The 26,860-nt window shown below is 32.6% G+C and overlaps 1 protein-coding gene across 1 annotated transcript in view; it reads left to right on the top strand.

The window, feature by feature from the left end:
• Positions 1-26,860, top strand: part of sha (shavenoid) — a 641,875-nt gene that overhangs the window by 287,264 nt on the left and 327,751 nt on the right. Inside the window, exon 3 of the mRNA XM_072529817.1 lies at positions 26,203-26,355. Within this exon, the coding sequence (XP_072385918.1) occupies positions 26,203-26,355 (153 nt within the window). The remainder of the gene's footprint in view (positions 1-26,202; positions 26,356-26,860) is intronic.

Below are 26,860 nucleotides of genomic sequence, written 5' to 3'. Positions count from 1 at the left end.
AATTTATTGAAAGGTTCAATATTTATAACACTTACGGATTTAATTTATTTCTTTATTTATATTAACTTATCTGACAATAATTTATTATATCCGTACGTAACAAATTCGCGAGCGCGGGTCTTTAGATAATTGACTTTACCTTGAAATAGCTGGCACTTCTTGGGGTTTAGCATCAATTGGGCAGCTTTAAGTCGATTAAAAACGTTTTCTAAATTTCTCAAATGATCTTCGAATGTCTCCCCCAAGACGATTATGTCATCTAAATAAACCAGGCATGTTTTCCAAGATAACCCTCTCAACACATTTTCCATAAGCCTCTCAAATGTCGCAGGAGCATTACAAAGTCCAAATGGCATAACGTTGAATTGCCACAATCCAGATCCTGTGGTAAAGGCTGTCTTTTCTTTATCGACTGGGTCCATTTCTACCTGCCAGTATCCAGACTTCAAATCTAAAGTAGAAAACAATTTACTTCCAGCCAATGTGTCCAATGTGTCATCGATCCGAGGCAGAGGATAACTATCTTTCTTGGTAACGTTGTTCAGCAAACGGTAATCCACACAGAACCTCGTCGTTCCGTCTTTCTTCTTAACCAGGACCACCGGAGAGACCCATGGACTCGTAGAAGGTTCTATCACCCCGTCTTTCTTCATTTCCTGAACAATCGTTTCAGCTTTCTCTCTCTTCGCCTGTGGTAATCGTCGAGCTGTTTGACGAATTGGCTTAGCATTACCAGTATCAATTTTATGCTTAACAACGGTAGTTCTTCCCGTCTTTCCTCCTTTCGGTACGAAAATATCACGATACTGCCGAAGAAATTCCCTTAATTTCCTTTTCTCCATCTGATTTAGAGACTGTCCTGCAACTGCAACCATTTGGTCGAATTTGTCGTTGGAATTATCAGATGTTGTCGCCTGACGAATTATGGATGTCACAGGTACACAAGTTCCTACTTTTGTCTCTTTCTTTATGGTCACTGGGTAGTCGTTGACATTGATAAGTCTCACAGGAATTTCTTTAGCCGAAGTCACCAATTCCTTTCCAATTATGATTCCACGGCCAACCTCATCGTCGTGGTTCCAAGGCTCCATCATAACAGGTCTCCCTTCGTCTACAATTCCCTGTAGTCGCGCTACTATGATCGTTTCGCTTCTCGCAGGCACGACTGTATCTTCTGTAATGGCTGCTTGCACAGTGTTGTCATTATGTGGATGAAGAAATACCTCCTCGTTGCCAACTTTGATTACCTTATTCTTAAAATCCAATTGGAATCCATGCATATTCATTACGTCCATTCCTAATATAACATCCTCTTCGATGTCAGCAACTATAACAGTATGGACGAACTTTTCTGCTCCAATTCCCAATTGTACCTGGATTTCTCCATGAATGTTGGCATTTTCACCTGTAGCGGTCCGAAGTCGCAACCTCGTTGGTAACAGTTTCTTACGGCTGTTTATAACTGTTGGACGTATAATGGTTCTGGTCGCTCCGGTATCCACCAACAACGTATGCTTTTTACCATTTATTTCTCCATCTACATATACACTATCTTCACGACATTTCAAAGAAGCTATTAGTATGAAAGGGTCTTTGGAAAAGTTCTGGGTCGAAGCTGCCCCCCTAAGGCTGACCCGTTCTAGTTTTCCTGGTGGTGAGTTTCTTGATTTGCGTCGTACCTAGGGTGCTTACAGGAGCTTCGTACGTGTCCTATTTCGCCACAATTCCAGCATCTGATGGTCTTCGTTTTCTTATATGTTATGCTTTTCATCATATTAACGAGCTGGTCAAGTTTATCTTCATCTCCTTCCTCTTTTACAGTCCTAACTTTACTGTACCCACCAGAGGCCTGCGTAGCTGACTCGTATTCGAGGGCGGCGGATAAGACATCAACCAGCGTCTTTTGACGAGCTAATCGTAGTGTTCTCTGCATTTCATGATCACGAAGACCATCAATAAACGTTTGAACGGCCAATTTTTCCATCATGTCTTCGGGAGCTGTTGGATAAGCATATCGTACTAATCTGGCAATATCTACCTCATATTCTTGAAGAGCCTCATCTTTCTTCTGTCTACGATTTTTAAGCTGCGACTGATATACATGCTCCAAATGTTCGTGGCCATATCGCATATTTAACCTCTTCTTCAGTTGTTCGAAATCATCGGTCTCCTCTACTGCTATGGTCTGAAGCACATCTAAGGCATCTCCTCGAAGAGCGATAGTCAGGTTTACCGCCTTTTCTTTTTCAGACCATCCATTTGCTCTTGCGGCTGATTCGAACTGTTTCATGTAGTTGTTCCATGATGATTTTCCGTCGAAAGTTGGGACTTTAACATGAATAGAACCTCCACTTCCTTCAAATTTCGGCCGTGTCTCCAACTTACATTTCGTCTCGTCTTCTTTTATCTCCACTGTAATTGGATTGTTTCCTCTCTCTGCCGTCCCTGTTTCCTCCAGCTTCTTTTCCATCTCTTTCCATATCTTTTCTTCGAAGGCCAACATATCGGCAGCAACTTGGTTTTTTAACGAAGATATTCTATCGTCCAGGGCAGACATCTCAGAAGTGACTTTAGAGATTTCCGAAGAGATGTTAGCAGAGACTTTGCTTTCCAGCGAAGAAATCTCGTTAGAAACTTTGTCTTCCAACGAAGCGATGTCGCCGGAAACTTTGGCTACATCAGAAGAAACTTTCGAAATATCGTCAGAAACTTTGTTCTCTAATGATGCGATGTCACCAGAAACTTTGGCTACATCACCAGAAACTTTGGCTACATCACCAGAAACTTTGGCTACATCAGAAGAAACTTTCGAAATCGACGAGAGGACAGCATCTTCAAATATATAAGTCTCTGGATCTAGACCTTCTTCTAGCAAAGCGTTCTTTAGTCGTTGGACTAACTCAGCCTTTTTTCCGGTAGAAGCTAATTCTCTGTCTTCTAGATGTCTTCTTAAATTAGTCACTGTCAGCTCATAAATCGTCGTCATTTTAACAATTTATTTTATATTCACTTGTATTATTATTATAAGTCTAATTTATGTTCGATCTCACTTCTGGCACCATTTGTTGTGAATTTATTAAAAGGTTCAATATTTATAACACTTACGGATTTAATTTATTTCTTTATTTATATTAACTTATCTGACAATAATTTATTATATCCGTACGTAACAAATTCGCGAGCGCGGGTCTTGAGAATTAACTGGCCCTCCATATAAAAATGTTGTATTTATATACGAAATCCTGATATACTAGAACAGCATCGAAAGATCGCATTGTCTTGCATCGAAAAATCGAGAAGCATCTAGTTGGATGATTCACCATAATTTGAATCTAGATCCTTCGCCAAAATTTCTACAATAAAACAGAATTATTAGTGAATAAAAACATGTTTTAAAGGTTAAAACTATGACTCATATTTTTACGTAACAATAATCTCAATACTGAGGGGAAGATAGTAAGTTTTGCCGATGACATTGCAATTTTATATAGAATTTAAGAATATTAAATTAATAAAATGGTTTAATTATAAGGGTTTAACCATTCATTATGAAAAAACTTTTTTTGTTCCGTTTTGCAGTTACAAAGTAATACTACCTTCTTATACTTCTATAACAATTAACAACACGAAGGAAAACGTAATTATAAAATCAAGTAACACTATAAAATATCTTGGAATAAAAATCGACTCTCATTTAAGATGGGATGCCCAGATAGAGGAAATAACAAAGTGTTTAAGAGCTTTAGTTCCAAAGTTTAAATTTCTCAAATCTAAAATAGATTTAAAATATTTAAAAATATTGTATTATGCACTAGTTGAGTCTAGAATTAGATATGGAATTGGGTGGGGCGGTGTACAAAAGACTTATTTAAAGAAAGTCGACATATTACCAAAAGAAAATATTGAAAATAATACTTAATAAAAAAATTACATACTCCTCTCATTTATTATTCTGTGATATTAACGTAATGGATACGAGGTAACTTTATATGTATTCCCTGCTACTGTACATATACAATCATAAGCATATTCTGCGTACCTTACCTCATCACTACGAGACTCGCACTAAAACTAATCAACATGTTCAATTGGGAAATATCAAAAAATCAATAGGGCAGAGATCTGCTATGTATCTTGCTCCAAAAATATTTAATCACTTGCCCAACATGTATAAAATATATATTAATACTCTTAATTCAATAAATATGATAAAATCTATATTTAAAAAGTATGTGCTAAGTCTAGATCGTATGTTTGTGCACACACTTTTCGATCTGAGTAATTAAGATTAATCAAAATTAAAAAAGGAGAAGAATATTTGCAATAAAGTGATTTTTTATATTCGTTCGTATAAATATAAAACAATTAAATACATGTAATATACATACTACACAATATTTTTAGATTATTATACACATCAATAAATATAATTAAATGTCGTAAGTAAATATAAGTAAATTAAAATTAAACTACACAATGTTTTTAGATTATTATACACATAAATAAATATAATTAAATGTCGTCACACACTATTCCCGTGTTCGACCAATAGGTTTTAACGGGTAATGAGTAAATGTTTTTTTGATTCTTGAGTGGCAAATGTAAATTTAATATGTATGTAAAAAAAGAAAACACTAATTATACTTTTTTCTTGTATATTGAAATCAATAAACATTATTATCCAGATTTAGCCATACGGCTCACACTCCCTCTAAGGGGAAAATTCACTCATCAAAAATCAAAATATCATCATAATAATAAAATTATTATTATTATCCCAAATTTAGCCATACGGCTCTCACTCCCTCTAAGGGTAAAATTCACTCATCCCAGATATCTACGGTATCAAAGGGATTGAGCTCTGGTGGGACTCTTTCCGTGTTATCGAGCCCTAGGTGACTTGGTATGCTGGAGTATCTCCCAAAAATTTTCGTACACATCTGGATGTTGAGAGAAGTACAGCTTTCTGCATGGTCTTGTAGAGATGTTCATTCAGACCTAGCTTTCTTATGTTTTCTAGGATTTTCTTCGGAATAACTCCAGTAGTAGAGAGAATAATAGGTATTGTCTGGGTACTTTCCATTCTCCACTGTCTTCGTATTTGAATTTCCAGATCCCTGTATTTGGCGATCTTTTCGTTTTGTTTAATACGAAGATTATTGTTGTTGGGTATCGCCACATAAATTAGTGTTGTTTGTCTCTTTAGTTTATTAACTAGTATGAGATCTGGTCTATTATGTGCCACTGTTTGGTCTGTGAGCACAGTGCGGTCCCAGTATAGCTTGTAGTTATCATTCTGAAGTATACTTTCAGGAACGTATTGATAATATGGGAGATGGTTTGTTTGGAGAAGTCCTAGTTTGATGGCTATCTCTTGATGAAGGATCTTTCCTACTGAGTCGTGCCGTTCCTTATATTCAGTTGCAGCAAATGCCTGGCAACCCCCGGTAATGTGTTGGATGGTTTCTTGAGCTTGACATCCATATCGGCATTTGTCATTTTGGACCTGGGGGTCTTTGACGATATATTTCAGTTAATTTTTTGTTGGTATAACCTGATCCTGAATGGCGAGTAATGAACCTTCTGTTTCAGGGAACAACTTTCCTGATGTCAGCCAATAGTTCGACGCCTTATTGTCGACGTGGTCTTGACTGACCTCATTAGGATGTCGCCGTGAAGAGGTTTACCCATCCAGGTGCGCATTTTTTCGTCCTTAGTAAGATGGTTTATGCGCATTTCTGGTTCCCTCAGTTTGATCGATGTTGTATCATCTACTGCACAAATCGCGCGATGTAGAGTAGATGTCTCAGCCTGCACCTGAAAATAAGTTCTTAAATTAGTAATGTGTTTTTCTAGGTGCTCACTTATATCCATAAGTCCTCGTCCTCCTAAATACCGCGGTAATGTCGTTATTTCTACTGCACTTCGAGGATGGTGTTTTTGTGCCTTTGTGAGGTGTGTTCGTACTTTTCGCTGAAGATTTTCTATATCCGTTTTTGTCCACTTAACAATACCAAACGAGTAGCTAAGCGCGGAACATGCATAGGTGTTTAGTGCCTTAAACAAATTTTTACTATTAAGGTGTGAACGAAGCAGCTGTTTTACCCTTCGTATAAACTCAGTTGTTATCTCAGTTTTCATTTGCTTATGGTCAATCTTCCGCGCTTGCTTTATTCCGAGGTATTTATACATATCATTTTCACCCATGGCCTCGATGTTCTGGCCGTTTTGCATATCGAATCCACCGGGCTGAACCTTTCCTTTAATTATATTTAAGACACGGCACTTATCAAGGCCGAAGTGCATACTAATGTCATTAGAGAAATTTTCCACTGTTTTCAGCATCTGATCCAGGTGACATCGAGTAGAAGCCAATAGTTTTAAATCATCCATATACAATAGATGATTAAGCTTTGCCACAACAGTAGTGTTATTTTTGATGCTAAAACCTGTGTCAGTTGAGTTCAGTAGCTGGGATAGGGGGTTCATTGCTAGACAAAACCACAGTGGGCTCAACGAGTCTCCTTGAAATAGGCCCCGGTTGATTGCAATATTTTCAGTTTCGATATTGTTTTCACCAGGTATTTGGAGGTGAATTTTTGTCTTCCAATCTGACATTATATGTTTTAAAAAGGTCACTATGTTATCATCGACTTTATATATTTTTAATATATCTACAAGCCATTTATGCGGCACTGAATCAAACGCTTTCTTGTAGTCGATGAAAGCAGTAAAGAGATTCCTTTTTTTGCTATTTGCTTGGTTAGAAATGACAGAGTCGATGATAAGTTGTTCTTTACAGCCCATGGAACCCTTAGCGCACCCTTTCTGTTGGGGCTCTATGATATTGTTTAAAGCACAGTGTTGGTAGATACGCCGGGCTACACAGGATGTGAGCAATTTATACAGAGTTGGAAGACAAGTAATTGGGCGATATTTGGTTGGATCTTGGGTGTTATTTTGATCTTTTGGTATTAAATAAGTTGCTCCCTGGGTTAGGAAAGATGGTATTTCCTGCGGATTAGAAATACTGTGATTAATTAATGCTGATAAGCACTCATGAATACTCCAAAACTTCTTAAGCCAGAAGTTTTGAATGCCGTCTGGTCCAGGAGATTTCCAGCTATGAAGCTCTTTGATAATATTTGAAACTTCTTCAGTAGTAAAGGGTTCATAGGGAGCAGTAACGTAATTATTATTATTATTATTATTATTATTGTTAAAATTATAACAAGGCTGACTTTGTACTTTTGGTGTTTGCAAAATTTTTCTGTGTGCTTCCATTATTTCTTTGTCTACATTACTAGAATCAATACTACTACTTGATCTTTTTCGTTTATAGATTGTCTATTTATTGGAAGTACTTTCTTGGTTTTTACTTACTGTTAAATAATACTTTCTATATTTATTATTACCTTCGTAATATGTTATATTCTTCTGTTTTCCTCTTTTCGTTACAATTTGCTCCCTTTTCAGTAGCGGTATGTTTTCCTTTGCACAATACACAAAATAAATTGTTTGAATTGGAACAATTTGATTTATTATGTTCTTCACTGCATCTTTCACACCTATCTTTTCCCCTACATTGAGCACTTATATGCCCAAATCTCAAGCACTTTAAACATTGTATGATTCTGAGCGTCTAATTTTTAACCTCGGATATCATTTTTTCTATTACTACGTTTGTAGGTATAGACTGACATTTAAAGGTTACTATTACAGTTCCCGTTTTTACGTAGATAGTATATCCATTTTCTTGTACCCCTTTCCGCTTTATTCTTTTTACATGTAATACCTTTTATTACACCTTTCTTTTGAGTAAAAAACGTTGGAATATGTGCCACGTACTGTTTGCTTTTTAGATTTTCAGATTCAGTTAATTTATTAGCAGTAGGAAAATTATTGAGTTTTACCTTAATTTTATTCCTACCAACTACCGTAATTTGTGTGATATTATTTTCAAGTTCAGGTGCTAAACGTAAAATTAATCGGGCCGTGCCTATCCTGTGTAATTTGCCGATATTACCGTTTTTATTTTCTATATGCACTATATATGGTGCATTATCTCCTATATAATTTATATCTATTATTTAATCTTAAATTTATTATTTTATTTAAATTTGAATTACCTGATCTATCTATTTTATTTAATTTTGTCAAATTTGCATCGTTATTAAAATCAAATCGGTTAACTACCTCGTTAGTGTTAGTTCTTTGGTTTTTTTCGTTTGTCAACTTCTCATTTACCCTAATGTTGCTATATTTTTTTAAATTCTTTAAATTCCACGTGAAGAAAAAACCTTCAAAATTGATATTTTTTTTGGGAGAGCTTCAAAATATTTGACAGTTGTGATGTCTTAGTTATCAGGGCCTGAAATTATTGCTACGAATTGGTTGCACTGCTCGTGTAGTCATCCTTTTCCAAGTTAATTAGTTCCTATTATGACTGCACCGTACTGATGACTATCAACTAGTCAGAAATACGTATTTATACCTTCTATCTGTTATACCTTCTTTCTATTTTTTCATTCTTGTTGCGAGTAACGCATCTACTCTTTACCTTAGTTTGTACTAATTAGCCACATTAATCTTTTCATATTATCTTTTTGTACAATCTGTACGTATATGAGGACGTTCTCAATCCTGACACGGTGTGTCCCAATAGGGAACGCGTTATGGATAAATTGGACAGGTATTATATTATATTATTATATTGCATTATATAGGACAGAACTAAAATAAGCAAACACTTATTTACTGTATCATCAGTTATTAAGTCATAGAGAGTCGCATCAGATATCATATTGTCAAATTTTTTATGCGCCTATTGCGCTTTCCATTGCTCTGATGTAACACCATCGTGTCCAGGGGACACATGGAATAGGGGACAAAGTATTTCCTTAAGTGGTGCATAAGAGAGCTGCTGAACTCTGAGATTATAGCATTATTACTGTAAAGGCGCATTACCCATAAGGGAGACTGGTTGTTAAAAAATCGAAAAATTTTGGATAATGTACAAATATTAGTCTACAGTGTTTACACGATCGACGACGTCTCCTACAAAAGTCTCAAAGGATGCTCATTTCGACGCGTATTACAGATTTGAACAGGTATCCTTAGAGCCCTGCAGGCAAACTGCCAGGATAAGAAGACAGCTTGAGCAGAATCAACTGTTGCTATGAGAAGATTCGATATAATCTCAAAGAGTATAGGGCTCAATGAGTCCTCATGTCTTATTCCGCTGCTTATGTCAATGGGTTCTGTAAGTTGTCCGTCTATGCTGACTTCCATTTTGTTGTTTTGGTAGATGTTTTTTTGATATTTAGGGCAACTTCTCTAGTATACAGAAGATGGATTACATCTTTGAATCTTATTCTGTCAAAAGCTTTTTTCAAGTCAAGCAAACACAATTATCTGCTAATTTTGTCCTCTGATTCATTAGTTCTTGTAAATTTTTAGTTGGAAGTTTTAGGGTAGTATTTGTATACAAGCTTTTATCTCTGTAGTTTTCGGGCTGTTTTTATCTCCTCTTTTAAGTAGTAGAATTAGTTGACTGGTTGTCCATTCTTCCGGTATTTTATTACGTTTTATAATTTTGATAATAATTAAGGTTAGTAAATGTTCTGTCATTAGTGAATGAAAAAAATTTGTAAACTATCAGAGACAAAGGGACAGAAGAAACGCAATTAAAAATTGTTTTAAGGTGTAAAATTAATTAGGAAACCGAAGGGAAGGATGAAAAAATTGAAGACATTAGAATTGATCATGAAACTGAAAAAAATTATTTAAGCTAGATTTTGATGCCAAATTGTTATACCTATTTTGTTTTTTTCCTTAATACGAGATATGCCGATAATTTTTACCTTAGTTTTACTATTTACCTTTTTGACATTAACCTTTTCTTTTTGTTTTAAATGTTTTAAATGTTTGGCATCCCTTTTCTCATGTTATTCTCGCCTTCGTCCGTGGATATTGACTATACCGTACTAATGACGACCATATAGTCAGAAATACGTTATATATATATATATATATATATATATATATATATATATATAAGAATAAGAAAAAAGAAGTACTTGTGACTCGTTTGGAACAAATATATAACTGTTTTGGATGGGTTGGAGTCAATAAAAGGGCTATTGGTTAACTATTTTTTTATTCTCGAGCTTTCAATTGTGTTTACAATTATTATCAAGAGCTAAAAAAGACAAAATACTTACAAGGTTGAACTTGTATTTGTATTGAACTATTAACCTTGTAAGTATTTTGTCTTTTTTAGCTCTTGATAATAATTGTAAACACAATTGAAAGCTCGAGAATAAAAAAATAGTTAACCAATAGCCCTTTTATTGACTCCAACCCATCCAAAACAGGTATATATTTGTTCCAAACGAGTCACAAGTACTTCTTTTTTCTTATTCTTGTAGAAAAATATGGGTTTTTTCGATGACATCCGAAACGATTATGGGCAATCTACAGTCAGAATTCTGAAGGAGTGGACTAGAATTACCATCAAACTTGCTGCTGTACACAATCAAAAGACCTTTTTGTTAAAGTGTAGATCTAATGGATGTTTCCCTGGACATGTTACAAATGGCCTAGTTAATGTAAATTCCCTTTTACATCATCGGACTGGGAATATTCACCATAATGCTTGGAAATTATGTGACAGGTTTGGAAGAAATATTATTAATTTAGAAATTAAAATCGCTTTTGCTGATATTAACTTTTTTGAAAGAAAATTACATGAGTTACGTACCAAGGCTTACAATATCTTAAATTTCCACACATTTAATGAATTTAATCGTAGACAAAGAATTAAATACAATACAGAATTTCATAAAATCAAAAAAATACAAATTAATAAGTTCAATAAATTAAAAATAGAAGCTTTTGGTAAGATAAAATTTCAAGAAAAATGGTTTAAAAATCTAACATCTATTCATTTTCCTTTTGAAATTAAAAAATTTTTAGCATTAGGACCTAAATTTTCTTTATGTCCTTCCAAATCTGATATTAGAGTTCCTAATTTACTTTCTGATATTGAATCAATAATCAGACCACTTAATGATAGTCAAAAGGATGTTGTTAGATCTAAATGTACAAACGTTATTACAAACTTTTTGCATAAAGAAGTCAAAGATCATTTTTTAAATAAATACTATGTGCAAACTAAACTTTTTCTTAAAAACCATCTTGAAATTTACATTGTCAAAAGCGATAAAGGTAACGTAACTGTTGTAATGTACAAAGAGGAATATGTACAAAAAACTGGAGAACTCTTAAATGATACTAAGTATTACACTACACTTAGAAGGAGTCCTGTTTGTACTTTGCAACAAAAAGCAAATGGTCTAGTATCTAAATTAAACATAAAGAAATTTATTGATAATAAAAAAACAAAGGAGCTCAAAATTTATAATTCTATTGCTCCACGGTTTTATGCTCTGCCAAAAATACATAAACCAACTTTATCTATGAGACCAATTGTTTCATCTTTATGCCCTCCTAATGGGCCAATAGCACAGCTCCTCACTGACATCTTAACTAATGCTTATAATTTAAACAACAATTTTTACATTAAAGATTCATTTGATTTTAGTTCTTTCATTAATAATTTCCAATTACCACAAAATTATGTTTTAGTTAGTTTTGATGTAACATCTCTTTTTACTTATTTGCCTTTAGATTTAATCATAAGTAGTGTTGAAAAACATTGGAATGAGATTTCACAACACACTAATATTGACTTATTACATTTCAAAACACTTATCAACTTTGTTTTTGATTCTAATATTTTTATATTTAATGGTGTATTTTATAAACAAATTTTTGGTAGTCCTATGGGATCTAGTCTTTCAGCCATTCTAAGTAGCTATGTCATGGATGATGTTATCAGTGATTGTATCAGTAATTGCACTGTTTTTATTCCTTTTATTAAGAGATATGTAGATGATTTAGTTTTGGCACTTCCTAAACACAAAATTCATGAAACAGTCAACATTTTCAACAGTCATAATCAACATATACAATTTACAGTTGAGGAAAAGGTGGATAATTCTCTACCATTCCTTGACATGAGAATTGTAAGAAATACAGATGTTGAAAACCAGATGTTTCAGAAAACCCATATGTAGTAATAGATTTATAAGCTATTACTCTCACCATCCAAATAAGATGAAAATGAACCTTATAACAGGATTAAAAGAACGTGTTTTAAAACTTTCTCATCCAGATTATCTACAAGAAGATCTTCAATTATTAAAAAATATTCTAATTGAAAACTCTTATCCTCCAGATATGCTACATAGGATGCTTTTTTCTAATATTGGTAATATAAATAATTTAACACCATTTTTTGTTCAATCTCAAAACATTGTATCTAACAATCAGAACATCTATTATCATTCACTACCTTTTATACCATAATTAACACCTAAATTAATACAAACACTAAAGGTTATTGACAATATAAAAATAGCAACAAAGAACATCAAAACTATTTCATCTTTATATTCTAAAACTAAATATCCTATAGACAAATTTGAAAAAACGAATTTAGTATACAGCATTAGTTGTACTCAGTGTGAGGCTGAATATGTTGGTGAGACCGGAAGAAATCTTTCAAATCGCATTATTTTTCACAAAAGTGATTGCAGAATTAAAAAACCATCTTGTGCTTTGGCAGAACATGTAATCGATAAAGACCATATTATGGATTTTGATAACATTAAAATTTTATGTAGTGAAAGTAATAAATTTAAAAGGACTTTTTTGGAAATGGTTTGTATTAGCAAAAGTGATAATTGTTTAAACAAAAGATCAGAAATTCAAAATTTAAGCAAAATTTATAATTATATTCTTTCTTTATGATTTATATATAAAAACTTGTAAAATGTCATATTTAATATTCTCCATATATCTGTTACATTCTTTCAGACATCTGTCAACGGTGAATAAATCTTCTTCTTTTTGTTACTAAACAAAAAAGAATGTTTAAACGAAATTTTACTTTTGGCAATATAATTGTCAAAAATAAAAATTTTATGTTGGCATTTATGACATTGAGGCTATTTGTAATTGGTTGCTATTTGAACTTATTTATAAATTCAATTATTTTTTGTATTAAAAAAATGTTTTCAAAATTATAAAAATTTTCGGAAAAACATTTATTAGATTAAAGCATTTTTGTATTAAATATTTTAAAGATGTAAGCAGTAATACTAAACTAATTTTTATTTGGTAAGTTAACAAAAATTGTTTTTTCTTTTTAGTTCAACCTTGTAAGTATTTTGTCTTTTTTAGCTCTTGATAATAATTGTAAACACAATTGAAAGCTCATATATATATATATATATATATATATATATATATATATATATATATATATATATATATATATATATATATATAATATATATTTATATTATATATATATATATATATATATATATATATAATATATATATAATATATATATATATATATATATATATATATATATATATATATATATATATATAGTGTCTAGTATGTGAAAAAAGCTACATTGGCCATACATCGCAGTGGCTAAAACAACGTATCACACAGCATAAAAGTGATTGCCGCTTAGGAAAAAATTCTTGCGCAGTTGTCGAGCACTACAAAAGCACCGGTCATCTGTTAGACTACAACAATACTCGTATTTTGGCACAGACTGAAAATTACAAAAGTAGGTTGAGTAGGAGATGTACCACATTAACAAAAATAAACAAACTTTAAATTATAAAACAAACACGGGGCAATTAAGCAACATATATTGCAATATATTAAACAAAATTTAAAACTACACTCACCTTAATGATTAATCATACTAACTAGCCTTAATGATTAATTAAAGAAATACTATTCCTCTAATGTTTTCTTACATTGTTATTTTTTGCATTTTGAAATAAAATTTTTACTTGTTCCATCTTATATATTGTTAACGAACGTGCTCAAAGATATTTTAAATTTTAACATGCATTTTATTAAATGTACAGTTTCATCAACAATAATGTTATTTTAGTATTCAATTTTATTTATGTGTATAATCTTTTAATTTCTATAAGTAGTGTAAATCTAAGTGTACGTCAGTGTTTTGAAATGTTTGTTTTTTACAGTTACTCCCGATGAAGCCATCAAATAAATGGCGAAATATTGAGCTTTAGAAAAAACAAAGATTTTTTATTTAATATAGACCACATACCCGATATTTCCAACATATTTATATATATATATATATATATATATATATATATATATATATATATATATATATATATTTATATATATATATATATATAATTTTATTTATAATATATATATATATATATATATATATAGATATATATATATATATATATATATATATATATATATATATATATATATATATATATATAGAAATGGTTAATGCGAGTGAATAATAAAAGTAAAATGTAATGTCATGTCTCGCAAAACCAGAAACTAAAAAAGTATATCGATGGAAGGCTACCGTATATACGTATTTCTGATTATTGGTCGTCTTCAGTAAGGTGCAGCCCAGAAGTTAAAAAAGAAGCATGTTAACTTGGAAAGGATCGCTACAGAAGCAATACGACCGATTTGTGACATTAGAGATATAGGACCCTGATGGTTTCCTGAGCAACAACCAACAATAACCACAAAGTAAGCTACAACTACCTGGGGAAAGGATTGCAAAATGTTGAAACGTTTAAAACAAATAGAAAGGGTTAATGTGAGTGAATAATAAAAGTAAAATGTAATGGCATGTCTCGCAAAACAGGAAACCAAAACAGGTATATCGATGGAAGGGAACCGTATATCCGTATTTCTGATTATTAGTCGTCTTCAATACGGTGCAGCCAAGTTAGAAAATGAGCATATTGCTGCGCATTATATAAACTGGTTTATTAAAAAAAACTCCTTTATTACTCTTTAAAACATCATAAAAATACAAATATAAAAGAAAAGTTAATATTAAAACACATGGATCTGATAAAAAAAAAATATAAATAATAGTATTAATCTGAATCGGAACTGGAATCACTAATGTGTGATGTGTCTACTGCATCGTCCGTGGATTTTATTACATTTTTATAGAAATCGTGATACACTGGATCTATATATATTTTTTTTATTAAGAAGAAACATTGCCGCATCCACCAAAAGGTTATTAGCGGCATTACTCAGTAAACAAAACTTTAAATCTGATACAAGATATTAATCGACCTTAGGTAATTTATTAAGTTTTTTACGTGACAGTTTTCTCCTAATAAATCTGGTAGAGTATTTGGTATATTGTTTATGGAACGTTCTCTATGGTATTTTCGACACTCGATTAACAAATGGACGACGGTAAGAGGCGTAACACATAGGTCGCACAGCGGGCGTTCACTGGCCGACAGTAAATACGAGTGTGTTATCTTAGTGTGTCCTATACTTAGGCGCGTTAGAACCGTTTGAATAAACCGTGTACTAGCACTAGTTTTTCACTGTCGTGTATCTGGTTTTAGCGATCTTAATTTAGATTGCGATAGAAACCATTCGCTCTGCCACTGACCCATCACTTTTTGTTTAAAAAACGTTTTGAGATCTTTACACACACTCTCATGCACTAATTCAGATTCCGCACTTGTTGCTGCATCACGAGCACTACTGTCTGCCTCTTTATTGCCGATAATTCCTATATGCGATGGGATCCATATAAATTTAGGAGTTATGTGGTTCTCTTGGGCGATTTGTAGTTCAGTTTTTATTAGTTGCTCCAATGGCTGTTTAACATACAAATGCTGTATTGCAAAAAGAGAGCTGAGCGAGTCGGTGAGAAACAGAGGTTTTGAAATTCTTGAGAGGTTTGCGTGTTTTAGAGCACGGTACAAAGCAAACAGTTCAGCGGTGAAAACACTTGAGCTAGGCGGAAGCTTAAATTTGAAAGTAGACGTTGGAATAACAAAAGCACAACCAATGCCATCAGTAGATTTAGATGCATCGGTAAAGATGTTTGTGCAGTTAAGGTAGTCTCGTTCAAGAATCTCATTTTAGTTTTGATTATTATGCTGTTATTGCATTTTTTGGACAACTCTATTAAAGAGGTTTTGCAATTTGGGATGCTTATCAACCATGGAGTCGGATGTTGGATGTTACAGTGAAATACATCTATGATTGTTGTGTCAAAATTATTCAGAATTGATCTTACTCGTGTGTAATAAGGTTTTCCAGTACGAGGTTTATTAAAGAGAAAGTCAAGATTATTTTTAGAAAAAGTATTTTCGAAGAGTGGATGATCCTTATTAGCAGCTACAGAAGAATTGTGTGAAAGTGTTAAAAGTGCCCGCCTATACTGCAATGATGGTTCTCCAGTTTCGGAATGTAAGCTTTCTATGAGTGAAGTGTGAAAAGCTTCGAGAACGATCCGAAGTGCAGCATTGTGGATTGTATCTAATGGTTTTAGGGTACTCTTGGTTGCGGAGGCATAAACAATTGAACCGTAATCGAGTTTGGATCTAATTAGTGTTTTATACAGAAGGAGTAGTGTAGAGAAGTCGGAACCGCAGAAACGATTTGATACGGTTTTAAGCAAATTGAGTCTTTTGTTGCATGTTAGCGCCAAGTGTTGTATGTGCTTTTTCCAGGAAAGTTTTTGATCCAGCCACATACCAAGGAATTTTACGGAGTTTTGGAAGGGAATGATGCTGTTGTGAAGATAAAGGACTGGTGTAATGCATGATTTTTTCGTAAACACCATACCAGTTGTCTTTGTAACGGAGAATTCGAAGCCTGTACTAGCTGTCCATTCATCTAGTTGGATTAAAAATGTCTGTACTATTCTGTAGATAGATTCTTTTTGTGTTCCTTTAATGTACACCACTAAATCGTCGGCATAGAGGTGAGCTTTGAGAGGTTTCTGTAATTTGTTTAATATGTTGTTTATGGCAACTAGGAATAGGGTAGGACTAAGTACTGAGCCTTGTGGGGTACCGTTTTCTGCAGTATAAAATCAGAATAAACGTTATTAACTCTTACTTGGAAAGAAAAGTCTTTTAACAAATTTTCGATATAGGCTAAGCAGTGTCCTCTAATATTTAATGCGTTCAATTTTTTAATGATCTCCATCACGTATTGAAGGCTTTCTTTATATCGAAGAAAATAGCTATGCACATTTGATTCATTGCTAACGCTTCTTGGACATCACTTTGTAAGTCTACGATATTGTCCATTGCTGACCGATTACGTCTGAAGCCGTTTTGCTCTGGTAAGAAGAAATGAGATTTTTCCAGTGTCCACATAAGCCGGGCATTGACTATTTTCTCCATTAATTTAGCCATGGCACATGTTAGAGAGATGGGTCTGTATGATTCTGGATCAAGTCGAGGCTTTCTGGATTTTAGAAAAGGCAAAATTGTGGCTTTTGCCCATATAGACGGATATTGTCGTTGTTGCCAAATTTGATTGAAAATTTTTAGTAGATGTTGTTTTGCTAATATTGATAAATGCTTCAGAAATACAACAGGAATATTGTCGGGTCCTGGACTTGAGTTTTTCATATCTTGTAAGGAGTTATTTAGTTCTATAATAGTAAGAGGTTGAGATAGGGGGTTTTCGTGGGATTCTTCTAGAGACAAGATGGTGCGTTCTGTCTTTAGCTTGTAGTCCCTAAAATTAATGTCGTAGTTTTCGCTAGAGGAATGTTATTCAAATGTGAAAGCAAGAGTGTTAGCAATGTCTTGTGAAGAAGAGACTGTGGTATTGTTTATTTTAAGAGTGTTAATTGATGAAGAATACTTTAAACCGGAAATTTTCTTTACCCTTTTCCAAACTTCGCTCATTGGAGTAGAACTATTTATTTCTGAGACGTATTTTGACCATGAGGCTTTTTTTGAATTTTTTATGATTAATTGGGCTCTAGCTTTTAATCGTCTGAATTCTATTTTACTTTCCTGGGTTTTGTGCCGTTTAAACCTATTTAAAGCTTTTTTACTTTGCTGTATTGCTTCTTTGCAATCCTTATTCCACCATGGTACTGGATGATGATTGTGAATTTTTTTTGTTTTTTGAATGTAGGGTTCTGCACTTTTTAGTATTAAGTCATTAAAATTGGTGATTCTTCTATAGATATTACAGTAATTTATTTCACACATTTCTACGGAATTATCAATATATGTTGAAAAACTCACCCAATCAGCCTTTTCTGTTTTCCATTTTAAGACAAAGGTGTCTTTTGGTTCCGGTAGGGTGTTAGTATTGCAGATTTTTATGGGGTGATGGTCGCTGCCGTAGTTGAACGACAAAACTTCTCAGGATAAGCAAGGAGTTAAAATTTGATCACAGAGACTTAGGTCAATTGAAGGGGATTCTCCTGATGCTGAGTTGAACCTCGTGGGGGTTCCATCATTAAGAAAATTTAAATTAACGTTATGTATTAGGTTTTCTATTATTCTTCCGATCTTATTTGTGTTAGAAGATCCCCATATTATATTGTGTCCATTAAAGTCACCGACGACTATACGTGGTGTTGGAATTTGGTGTATAAGGTGCAGTATATCTGCATAATTTACCTGTGAGTTGGGAGGAATGTAGATATTACATAGATAAACTGACATCAAGGAATCAATTTTGATGACTATAGCTTCTAAATTGCTTACTACGGGAAATAAATTTGCATTTGCAAAAAGATTTTTTTACTAATGTCATAACACCACCACTAGCATGGTTAACAAGCATCCTGTCTTTATGAAACATATGTATTGTTTAGGACTGTATTTCTGTTGGGGTTTTAAATAATTGGTCTCTTGCAGACAGATTATGTCCGGACAGTTTTCGGCAATGATAATCTGTAGCATAGCCAAGCGATAGAAGAATCCATCGATATTCCATTGTATGATCGAGTTGAATGTAAAGTGCTGGTTTGTGATGCGTCACTTTCTAATTCAGTTAAGTTAACGACTAAGAAGAATAAGTACATCGAAAGGACTAAATAATGTCTGATCATATTATGTTAAGTGTACAATTGTCACATTCTGATCAATACAAAACACCAACTCTATTAGGTCAGACTAAAATAAAATTAGTTGTCAACTTATGATCAAACTACATGTTTAGATTTTGTTCTTATCATAAACAGATCCACATAAATCAGTTAGGGAGTGTTGCGAATATAGTTAACATAATCTGACCCAATGAAAAAGCTTTTTTTGCCAGAACACGATACTGGTACGTCTCGAGTGAGGGAAGTAGACAGATTGAGACCCCGAACTCGAACCGAACCGTATCACTCTTGATAATGGCTCCAAAATGGGTGCCGAAACGTCGAGTAATAAATTCTCAACGCGGTTCTTCCCGAGAACTAAGTAATTTTCATATATATATATATATATATATATATATATATATATATATATATATATATATATATATATATATATCTATATATATATATATATATATATATACAGGGTATCCAGAAACTCTCCTGGCAAACGAAGACCGGAGATTCCTCAGATAATTTTAAGATAACTTAACTCAATTCTCCTAGTTCAAAAATGCTTCCTAAGGAAGCTAGAGCTCTTTGAAGATGGCGCCTTGTAATTAGTTTTTTTAAATACCGCCAGTACGCCAGAACGTTAAAAAAACAAAAACTGGTACGAGTATTTATCCTCCAGAGTTGAATCAATTTCATCAACTGCTAATTTTTAGTACCGATCATAGGCGTCCGTTTTGGGTAGGTCAACGGTTATTTTAACGCATAACTTTTTTGGCTTTACCTTTTAAGCATTCGTCAAACTAGATTATTAAATTTTTAGATATTCTAGTGCTTAAAGGTACTCTTACTCCTAAAGTCGATAGGATACACCGTTTTCTGAAAAAATCGATTTGACAATTTTTCGTTTTTCGTCATGAAAGTTAAATGAATTTTTTTTGCACTAGTTGGCTGTGGACCTGTCAACAGAAGTATAACCTACTTTTTCAATGTCAAATTGTGGTCAGTTCACCAAGTTTATCTTTTAGTTTTTTTCTTTGTGGCATTCAAATGTAATAATTTGAATTCAACAAAAATGGTTTTTACTAATGACGAATACGCTGATCTGCTTTAGTTTATCGTGAAATGAGGTGTAACTCTCAAGCAGCAAGTTGATACCCTAAAAACAATTCCCAATCGTGATCCCACGCACTCAAAATTTACAGCTCTTCATCAACGATTAACATGAAGATGTTATTGTAATGAAAGTTGAGGAAATTCCAGAAATTAGCTTTCGAAGACTATCTGACATGTATTCCACAATTTTAAAATTTTTCGTAGGAAATATCTTACACAACGAAAATTTATATCCTTTTAATTTTACAAAGGTACAAGCACTGCTGCAAGGAGATTTGCCTGATCGTGAAAAATTCGCTAGATGGTTACAAAAGAAAAATTAAAATAAAGATTTTGTCAGATACATTTTGTTTTGCGACATAGCTATATTTACAAAAAATGGAATTTTTAATGTGCCTAATGTACATAAGAATTTAAGCATTAGCATACGTTTAGCAAAAACGTTTGAGTAGGAGTAATTAACGATTATCTACTTGGGCCTATGGAATTGCCTGCTCGCTTAAATGGTGCTGATTTCCTGCAAAAGGTTTTACCTAATTCGTTAGATGATGTGCCTTTAAACATTCAGCAAAACTTATGGTTTCTTCATGACGGATGTCTGGCCCACTTTAGTATTAATGTACGAGACTTTCTTGATAATAAGACGACTTGATTGGAAGAGGCGGCCCAGTTGCTTCGCCAGCAAGGACGCCTGGGGTTGTTTGGGGATACATAAAAGCATTTGTTTATCCCGTACCGATACAAAATCGTGAACAACTCTGGCTAAGGATACAAGATGCTTGCAACGAATTTAGAAATATCTTTGGAATTTTTGCAAGAATTTCGAATTCTTTAAGCAAAAGGGCAAATTTATGCATAGAGTCTAATGGTCATCGAGCATCATTTGTAACTATCTACTTTTGATACTTATTCTTTCGTGTTATTTTCGTTCTATCGTAATTAACAATTTGTTTTTCAAACCCTTTAAATAAAATAACGTTATAATTAGATTGTTTGCTTTTTTCCCAAACTTTTTTTACGAATTGTGAGCTGCATTTATTGAAACAAAAGATAATTTATAAAATTAATTAAGGTACCTATTAATTTAACTTTCATTAGCAAAAAACGAAAAATTGAAAAATTAAAATTGATTTTTCTAGAAAACGGTATATCTTACTATGTACTATGACCGGTACTAAAAATTCGCAATTATTGGAATCGATTCAACCCTGGATGGTAAATAATAATAAATAATAATAATAAAATGGATATAAAAATAATATAATGTGGATACATATGTATATATATATACATATATATATATATATATATATATATATATATATATATATATATATATATATATATGTATGTATATATATATGTATATATATATATATATATATATATATATATATATATATATATATATATATATAAAGAAAATAAATTTAATCTTTGCAGATAAGTTAAATAGTAAACTCTTAAATATTGGGGAAATCTGCAAGAAAGACTCTAATGAGTATCAATTGTTTCGCCGAACGTTTTCGATAAAGAGAATTAATTTGGCTTCTTCAGGGCTGTCTACTGAAATCACGTATTCCACTATACAAAAGTGATTCTCGACTTCACCCTGACCGCTTTGCATTAGCTAAACATGTCCATTCCACTGGTCAGCTCATGGACTATACTAACACCACAATTCTCCACCGTGAGAACAATAAATCTAAAAGAGAGTTCATTGAAATGTCTTATATTTTCCTTAACGATTTATCCATTAATGTTAAGAGTGACATTAAGAATCTAAGCGATATATACCACTTCTTACTTAAATCAGATACCAAGAACAATACAACATCACAGATAACTAACTTGACTGATATATCCATTAATAACTAACCTACTTTAATAATTTTTCATTAACTAAAAAACATTCCCTTGCTTTTCTTAGATACATCTTAATAAGATATTATAATAATACATGAACAATATAATATAATTAAAAAATAAAATCTAAAATAATATTTCCCTATACTGGGATTTAATTTTATTCGGTTGACCATTCATTTACCAATGAACCTTAACGACATAAAGATTCGAAAGAACTAATTAATTTGTCAGTACATGCGTTCTGGCTAAAAGAGAACCTCACATTTAAACTTTCTAACAATTAAAAATTTAGTTATTGCCGACAATTCAAAGAATTACCTCCTTTTAAATGTAGTTACATTGGGTTTTTCTATTAACCTTGGGTAAACCTTTACGTTTCCAACGTTAAAAAAACTGTTTTTTGCACATAGTAACAAAAAGCACCATTATGCTGTTACTAGCAAAGTTTTTTAATATTCTAACTCTACAATTCTAAGTTACGGTATGATCAATAATGTTTTTAATAGATAATATATGGTATCTAATTATAATTTATTCTCTTTCAGCCCTGAAGAAGCCAAATTAATTCTCTTTGGCGAAAACGTTCGGCAAAACAATTGATACTCTTTCCCCAATATTTAAGAGTTTACTATATATATATATATATATATATATATATATATATATATATATATATATATATATATGTAGTAGGCAATCGGTGTAACACGTCATTCCGTGAAAAGCCTAGTCAATACAGGTATTGTCGGCAAACGCTGTATTACAATCATTATTACTTTGTTTGACTGAAATTATGCGCCATTTCACGGACTGCCTTGTACGCTTTAGGCGAACGGTGTTACAGTCCGAATGATTTAAGGTTAAGTTTAAGTTGTTTTTAACTCATTTATTTCATCATAATTCCACGGCTTTTTGACGTCTTGAGAGACGCCAGGGCTTGGAGATTGTGGGCGAGAAATATTTTTGGAGATAATCATAAATTCGCTTCTGGTGTATGTGAATGCTTGAAAATATCAATATTATTTTGGTTATTTACAGAGCTTGATGATTTTGTGTAAGAATGAAATTGTTGTGTAGGAACTTTAACAAATTCAGGTAGTGGAGCCTCAAAAACCTCAATATTGTTACTTCAACTTTCCTGGTGTAGAGGTGTTAACACTTTCAATGCTTTTTTTGACCTTCTTGATATTTTGCAATAGGAAAGTAAACTTTTACACCTTTTTTCAGTTTTGTTGAGGTCATTTCTATGGCTTGTCTACTTTCCTCTTCAGACTTATTTAAAGTTTTAGCCAATTTTTTTTTCTTATTCGAGCTTTTTATTTTCTCTTTGTTTCCTTTCATAATCTGAATAATTTCTTTCTTTCGAGTTTTCTCTGTTCTTTTTTACGCTCCTTGTCTATTTTTTGTTTCATTTTTTCGTTTTCTGTATTTCTTATATCTGATGAAGTTAGAAAAAATGGAAGCTTTTCAGTTTCTTCTTTTTCTACAGCACTACAGCCCAAATTAAGCCTTGGCCTCCTTTATTTTTTGCCTCCACCCTTGCTTGTCTGTGGCTGATCTTTTTCATACACGAACTCCTAAAAGGGCTTGTGCGTCGCTGTTTACTGTGTCTTCCCAGCGCTTTCTTGGCTTTCCAACCAGTCTCATTCCCTGCATTCTAGCATTCAGTGCTCTTTTGGTAGCCTAACCTCTCCCATTCTTATCACATGTCCGGCCCATTGCAATCTTTGTATTCTAATGGAGTCTGACAGTGGTGCTTCCCTATAAAGTTGATAAAGCTCGCTGTTGTGTCGACTTCTGATATTCCGTTTTCACTCACAGGTAGTGAGTATTCCCTAGTATTCTCCTCAGTACTTTCCTTTCGAATGTATCGAGTTTGCTTTTGGATGTTTCACTCAGGATCCATGCTTCACTGCCATAGCATGCTATTGGTCGAATTAAGGTTTTATAGATTTTCATCTTTGTATTTCGGTGGACATTTTTAGACTGAAATACATGGGAGAGTGCAAAAAGCTTTTGGATTTGCTTCTTACCTTTTCGTGCAGGAGTATATGGTCATACTAAGTAAGTCGCAATAGATTTATTTGTAGTATTTACAGGTATATTTTCAGAAATGTTTAGGGTTTTTCGGATAGATCTTCTTTAACCGTTTTCGTCAAACTTGACTTAACTTGATTTGTATGGTCTTCTATTCCTTGCATGTTAAAAATCTGATTATTTTCGGGTGCTATTAAGGTTGCGTTCTCGATTTAAGGTATATCATTTATCTCAAAAATTACTTTACTTGTTTGTAAAACTTTTGCTTCTTCGTCTAAAACATTTTCTCTTTGTGGTTTGGATAAATTTCTACTGACGATTTTTTTGCAAATGCTGAAAAGATTTGTTTCAATATTTGGTAATCATCAGATTCAGTTTTACAATTATTTCGACATAGCTGTTTAATTTTGTTATTGCCAACTATTTCACAAAATTGTTTATAAGAAATTGTTGTATTTGGATCAATAAGTGTTAGCAAGTCTTTGTGCTTATCCAGATTACCTTTAGTTTTAAATTCTTTCCCAAGACATATTGAATAGTCAAGTGCAGACGAATTCCAAGCGAATATACCGCATGCCCTAAACCCACTTCTGATAATATTTGGACTTAACATCTCTATAGCAGATTTTAAAACTGGAGCAAACTGTACTTTTGTTAACACTTGGAGGTTGTCTCTCCTAAACTGAAGCACAGCTTTGTTACAAAAAGTTTTTAGAGGCTTAAACGCAGCCACACCCGCTGGTTGCATTAATTTCGCGGCATTAGGATATAAAGCTACTAAAATAATTTTCAAATTTCTACAAAGTTGACTTGTTTGTACAGTTAAATGAATTTTATGCTCATCAACAAAAAGTATCAGCGGACGTGTAATATTATTTTGATCTAAATAAGGGTTAAATATATTTCCAATGTATTCGTAAAAATTTTTGTTATCCATCCAGCCATTTTCTGTTAAACCAATGCCACACGAATTCGGCACAGCACATAATATATCATTAGGCAATCTCTTATGGGATTATCATCGAAGATAAAATATTTCCTATTGAAGAAAATGTGAATATTACTGTTAAGTTAACCTTTGGATTATGTTCAATTTCCTAGACATTTCTAAAATCCTTCATAGCCAAAACCTTTTTATTTTTGGGACATAAATAAAAGCATGTCTCGTCACCATTAAAGATCCTTGTTGGGTCTTAAAGAATGTGTTCAATTCCTTTTTTATCTAGATATGATTTTATGTTGTTAAACCATTTGGTAATGTCTATTTGGTTATTGTTTGAACTTGCGGATATCACTTCCTCTGAAGTTCTTAGGGAAATGTTAGGATTGCGCTTCAAAAATGCAGATAGCCATGTTGTACCTGTTCTATTTTTAACAAATAGATTCACTTTAGGATTACTGTCTAAAAATGTTTTAACGGAGTCCTTAATGTCGTCAAAACGAACAGGAAATCCTCTATTGTGACAATGAAAAATCTAGAGTTTAAGTTGTTCCTCTTCATTCTTAGAAAGCAATGGATCTGGTCCATGCGTTATCTTGTGAAATTTTTCAATTTTACAGTAACTTATGGTGGCTCTGGGAATATTGAAATATATATATATATATATATATATATATATATATATATATATATATATATAAATATATAAATATAATACATAATAAAATCTAGTTAAACATGTAATATAATCTAATTTTATATTATATATATATATATATATATATATATATATATATATATATATATATATATATAATGATACCACTCTGTTAGTGGGGCATTTGCTTAAGAATATCTTCTTTTCCTCTTAATATGCCTTTGATATGTCACTGCCATATGAGTCTTAATAAAGGCAAAACATGGAATGTGAGGGAAGAACAGACTTTTATCTATGTCGTTGTATTATTCGTTGTCCTCTATAAAATGAATTACATAAATTTATAATTTTTTGAGAAGACTCTACAATAAATCTGTCAGATCAGCTACTTATACCATATTTCTACTGTAAAAGAACGATTTAAAAAATACGGCCATTTACCATCAACCTGAGCCATTTATTTGTTGAATAAATTTGTTTAAACCAAGTGGACTGGGAAAAATCAAAATCATCAAATTTATTATTAATATGTACATTTTATTTGAGGTGTATATACTATATTAATCTACTTTATTTCAGATTCCAATACAAAATGCGTACCAGAAACTTGTGTAGAGATAAGCCGCGGCACTGCTACCACAATTTCAAAACAAGATATGTGTACTTGTCGATGCCATCCTCATCTGCCCGCCTTCAGAGAAGATCTTCGTATTTGTGTAGATGACATTCACGGTAAGTCGTTTCTCCATGTTTTCTTTGTTTGTCTGCCGCATTTTTCGGTAAATCAATAATTAAGTAAAACTAGTTAACCGTTGAGAAGTTAACAAAGGTTTAATAGTATTCCATTAATGTTGGTGCTTATCGAATTCTTATTTGAAATCAATGGTATTAATTAATTTCCTTCTTAACCTCATTAAGAAATCATTGGAATTCTATCCAACCTAACTGTCCTGTATCTTGGGATGTATGTGCAGAACTGTTGCAATTAGTATTTGACATTAATTTTTTGGTCTTTGATGACAAATATTATCTTCAAATTTTTGGGACAGATATGGGTTCCTCAATCTCTCCCATCCTAGTTAATTTTGTATTAGATGGTTTAGTATCTGACCGTTTGGGTCTTTTAGATTTCTATCAGGCCACCTTGTCTTTATTCAACGAGTTCGATCCTCACTTACAGTTCACTGCTGAACTTGAGTACCCCACCACAAATAGTATTCCCTTCTTAGACATGCGT

The sequence above is a fragment of the Diabrotica undecimpunctata genome, chromosome 4 (assembly GCF_040954645.1).
Source record: "Diabrotica undecimpunctata isolate CICGRU chromosome 4, icDiaUnde3, whole genome shotgun sequence".
In the NCBI taxonomy this organism is placed as follows: Eukaryota; Metazoa; Arthropoda; class Insecta; order Coleoptera; family Chrysomelidae; genus Diabrotica; species Diabrotica undecimpunctata.
The sequence above is the reverse complement of the archived record's forward strand: the minus strand, read 5'-3'. Positions and strand labels throughout refer to the sequence as shown.